At 42.5% G+C, this 5,357-nt stretch overlaps 1 protein-coding gene across 1 annotated transcript in view; it reads right to left on the bottom strand.

The window, feature by feature from the left end:
- The window catches only part of SARC_01541 (hypothetical protein), a gene marked incomplete at its 5' end in the record, with an annotated part of 5,687 nt that extends 1,550 nt beyond the window's left edge, over nt 1–4,137 (bottom strand). Inside the window, 7 exons of the mRNA XM_014304744.1 lie at nt 26–244; nt 667–847; nt 1,202–1,262; nt 1,823–2,163; nt 2,695–2,890; nt 3,414–3,594; nt 3,924–4,137. Of these exons, the coding sequence (XP_014160219.1) occupies nt 26–244; nt 667–847; nt 1,202–1,262; nt 1,823–2,163; nt 2,695–2,890; nt 3,414–3,594; nt 3,924–4,137 (1,393 nt within the window). The remainder of the gene's footprint in view (nt 1–25; nt 245–666; nt 848–1,201; nt 1,263–1,822; nt 2,164–2,694; nt 2,891–3,413; nt 3,595–3,923) is intronic.
- Nucleotides 4,138–5,357: the final 1,220 nt, after the last annotated feature.

Genomic DNA, 5,357 nt, shown 5'->3' on the forward strand with positions numbered 1-5,357 from the left:
GACACCCACGAAAACAGAGATATACCTTCAGGTGCGATGGATATGACCTCCTCGCCTTCCACGAGATATGTTCGAATCCCACCCCACGACTCCTTCCACTGAGTCCTACAAACCGCAAGTGACACTTCTAAACACTCGCAATCCTTGTGTGTGTCACCGTGGGGAAGCATTGTGTAGTCGCCGTGAGCAAATTTTCGTATCCTCGTTGTTACGCTTGTGGTGTCCAGGCCGGAGAGCGTATTAACTGCGGTTTGAATTGCAGTAAGTGAGTGCTCGTCTTAAGTGATGCCATGATAGAACATGGGGCTTGCGTATACTATCTCCGAAAGGCAGTTGCTATGCATACAATAAGCACTATTAATAGCATCGCATGGGATTTCCTGAGCGAGTGCAATATACCGACAACGACATCAGAGTACATACATTAACACTACATAAACACGCGCAAGAACGATCATTCCTGTGATCATTCCTGTGCACTTTAGCGGTGGCGAGCTAAACTATCGCACCTCAAAAATAGAATCTCATCCCGAATGCGTACATGAAAAAAGGGGAGAAACCGCACACCAACGCACATCAACTTGTTCTTGTATTACGTGCTCATCGCAATCGCCAAGTGGGTGTGACGGTCCGGTGACAGATGCATTTACAGCACCAACTTCATACCCAATTCCAAGAAAGCTTTGGACGACAACAAGCTCTGTACGTCATGTATAACACCCGAAGGCCTCCCACCGCAGAGTGTTGCGTATTTCGCCTTCAGTGGTGTGATATCGGTGTGCCAAGCCATGCCGTTGCCCGTTAAAGCCTCGTCTAATTCTTTAAACTTGATAGGGACAAGAAAATCCTACGATTGGTGTGTAAGCACGATCAAAATACCTTAGAAATTGGCAATGTTGTGGACAACGACCGTAGTGCCACCTAGCTGCCGAAAAATCAGCTAAGAAACCCAAAGAACATGTAGACATTTACCGTGGACACGGCGAAAACAATGAGATATGTAACGGGACTACGCGAGACATCATAAAATGAGAAAACACCACGTTCTCGAGATCGTTACCAGCCAGGAAATCTATTTTCTCACGCAACTTTTACGTTTCGTAAAAAAGTCGATTTTGCAAAATAGCAAGTTAAAGGCTACCAAAACACTACAAACAAATAGAAGTGATTACAGGTGTAGCATACAGATACAGCAGCATACCTTCAGCTGAATACTCGAATCGTCGGCAAACTTGTCCTGTATGTTAGCCTGAATCGGTTTCCTGGATCGGAAGTAGTATATTGATTAGATTCACAATGTTTGCGACAAATACGTATGTATTCTGGAGTGTACCATTTCTGGACCAGATAAGGTGCTCGATTGCATATTGAACTAATCTCCAGTGAGATACGTTCATGTTTGAATACCTCTCGAATACCTCTTTCATGTCGCAGGTAAGTACGACTTTAGGGCCAGCCACTTAGGATATATGGGTTGTATTCATGTGTCTAGTTTAAGAGCCTGATTCGATATACATAAAACCACTAGCTATGGCATACGTTTACAAGATCGCCTCGATTGTCTAACACAAATGAGAATGTCTGGCTCGTGCGGACTCCCAGCACATCTTAAGGTATTCATTTCGCGGCAGTTTGACGATCGAACTAACCGCTCACCCTGGTTTTCGAGAGTGTCACTTTCAAAACCGCGATACTTCCCACCATGAAATATCAAAAAACTACCACACGAGGTTCGTGTGGAATAAACTGTGCGTATGCATGCAATATATACCTCGCTCCGGTACACACGACAATATCCCCTCGCCTTCTATGCCCAACTCACCTTAAATACACTTCGTTGATCCAGTCCTCCAAGCACTGTTCGCTCTCACTGCCTGGCCGTTCTACTGCTCTCCTGATGGTGTCGTCTGTTATATTGATTTGATCTGCTGCCAGTTGACTACTGCTGACTTTGTCGGCTATATCAGTTGTGCTCCTGATGGTGTCGCCTGTTATATTGATTTGATCTGCTGCCAGCTGACTACTGCTGACTTTGTCGGCTATATCAGTTGTGCTTTTGGTGGCAATCGCTGACGGTGAGGTCTTTACCCTATCAGCTTGCGGTAGTTCGTGGAACCACCCGCCCACAGAATAGCGCGTTCGGTTGCCAATCACCTCCTCCACCTGGGTTCCAGAAGATGCATGTGTGTGGTTTGAATACATGAGTGTTGAGCTTTAGCATCTCAGCTAACAATTTGCGTATATACGTGGAAACGGTTCTCTAAACCTTACACATTCTGCCACAACTGCCACATGCTCTTTACTATTTATATCGCTATCGCTGAATAAACAATGAACATATCCTTGTCCGTGCCATGTATGTACATATATAATGGTCATTGTTAATACCTGTGTGCCAAAAATTCCCGTATTGCCGTGCGCACATCTACCCCTTCTCCCATTTTCGTAGCTACTTATGCTTTGTTTTATACTTAAACTATACTGCCTTACGGGCAACACGTGCCAGAAGCGCGATTCGACCCGTGGCTGCGATTTTGAGCGGAGATGAACCTCGAAATGTACTTTCAGCCTTGTTTTTGAATCATATTGCACCAGCACTAGTCTCGCAAGCGTTCAAATGTGTACGGTGATTGTGTATGCAGTGTGGGCCACACATGCACCACCTGCCACGAGATACCAACCAGTAAGACACACCTGATGAAAGCTCCTCTCGCTGACTTCAAAGAACGAAAGAGTATTCCAGGTTGGAGGCAGCTTATGCATTGGATTCGGTGTGGGTTCCAGTTTGCCGTCGACACCAATGACACTGTCATACACTCCCAACGTTCCCCCCTCATCTTTGCCAGAGGACCAATCCGCGGGTGATAAATATATGATGAACGCTATTTTACTGCGGCAGAGAGTACGATATTCGCAAAAGGTTACGAGTCATATAATAAGCCGCGTAGAAATGAATAGAGGTGCACGTACTCGAAACTGAAAAGTGCTCGCACCTGGCAACATATATCTGAACATATTCAAGATGATACAAACATACATCGCTCATATACAAGTTTGAGGCCATTCATCACTTGAGCTCCTAATAGTTTGTAAATTAACAATTGTGTAGTCATGCAGCAAATACAATCAATAAGTCTACAAAGCACAATTCCAGTTTTGAGCATATTGCAAGATCGAGCATATTGCCTTGTGGAGAGATCAATTGTTCAAGCGAATAGATGAACGCAAATGCACAAACAAACGCACATTTGCATGCAGCCCTACAGCCACTCAAGATACAAATGCTCACTCCCCAAGAGATGCTGTTCAATCCCTAAGATTGCTTGTTCCAGGTGTACAAATGCACATGCGCATGTGCTCGCAAGAACATGAACAAATATAATTTTAGAACGCAAACACGAACAGGTACATACCGTCCTTCCAACTGATCGTCGTGACACAGTAGTCGCCCTGTTGGCGGATATCGTGCGCTGAACAAATTGAGTCTACCGGGATTCAAGATCATGTCAGTCACTGACTCACAGAACACTCTGACTTCGTCGTACAGCCATGTACGCAGTTGTGCTACGTGTGGTTGTGCACAGGTCTTCAAATCTACGGAAGAAGCGACAGTTTGTACATTTAGCTGACAAATTGCAAAAATTGTAACAGACTTGCCATCGAGGAGCAATGTATGTAGACGCGACGAGATATGATTGTTTGATCAGACCGTGGAATCCATTTCTTAGCCCTAATTAGCCAAACGAATCATTGCAAAGTAGGCGAAGGTCGTCCCCAGCAATTGAAGGAACAAATCAAACATTTACACACTCGCCAATAAAATAAGTCAATAATTCAATATCCCACATTTGCAGAACTTGCCGCGATCACTCTGGCTTTGGCTCGACTGCGGCAGATTCCTACATGTGCAGGAACACACCTACCTCTAGATTGCTTGAAGTAGTACAAGTCGTTGTGGTTTTCGTTGTGGGCCACCGTCTCGAGCTCTCCCATAACACGAGACAAGAATGTGACTTGCCCATCAGCACCATCCACTTTAACTTGATTGGTAGTTGAATCGCTGCCTACGCCCGTTCTGTGTGAGCTCTCCACGGCTCCATTCGTATTCACAGGTATAACATACGGCTGATTCGCCATCACGTTGTGTATTGACACTATGCGAAAGGGCGATCCAAACACGGAGACTTCTACATCATCGACTTCGGCAAAGCTGAAGAATATGTACAAGCTCAGCGTAAACTTTCAAATTGCCTGAAACTGTTTTTTAGCGGGCGATGCAACCCAGCTGAGAACATATCGTGATGAAACTGAAATCATAATAGATTTGACCCATCTGAATTAAGAACGAAGTTGCTGTGCTTAGAAGGCGACCATATTTACTGGTTTTAAATGGCTTCAATTCAAACACGGCATACTTGCTGCGATATCGTGCCTGTCCTGACCGAAAATGGGTACATATCAAGGTGGTTTATTTATATGCAGTATACTGTTTAGACGTTTATATCTCTTTGCTGGTAGATCCATTTATATTTGTAGAGGTCATATAAAAACATTACTATGAAAAGCCTGTCGATGCACGGCAAAGTCCCAAATTTTCGAAACATCCATGTGTGTTCGAGGATTTGCTATTCTTATCACAATTGTTCAATCATTCCTTCCTCATATCACTGCAAACTGATTGTGCTGTGCTCGCGCCACATTCGAACTATCAAATTCCGGCCTCTAATCATTGAGGTTAGTGGTTCACAGAGTTATCCTTACTTCATAATATACCACCATTCAGCAATGTTATCGATTTGTTTGTGTACTGAATTTGGTGTAAAGACTCGAAGCTAGTTTCATTTAGAGCATCACTGTTTTAACAGGTCAAAAAAAATAGACGAACAAATACCGTAGAAGCAGCTGCACCATCAATAAGGTTACAAACTATATACAAATAGTGATAAAGTTGCGCTTTATGGAGATACGAGCAGTTGGAATAAAAACCCGAAAAGTTGATATTCAAATACAGCAGCCAAATGATGCTGCTTTTCCCGTTCAATAATATATGCCGTGTATATACTATATTTAGCGTTTCTTTTAAATACTCCTAAAACCGGAACTCATTGGGCAATCTACACAATTAGTTTTATATATATGTTTATATATATATATGTATATATATATATTAACAAGAAAAGATATATACATATATATATATATATATATATATATGTATAAATTCATACACACACATACACATACACACACATGTTTACACACACATATATATATATATATATATATAACATATATATTAAGTATATATTATTATAATAACATATATATATATGTGTGTGTGGGTGTGTGTATGTATA

This window comes from Sphaeroforma arctica, assembly GCF_001186125.1.
Source record: "Sphaeroforma arctica JP610 unplaced genomic scaffold supercont1.62, whole genome shotgun sequence".
NCBI lineage: Eukaryota > Ichthyosporea > Ichthyophonida > Sphaeroforma > Sphaeroforma arctica.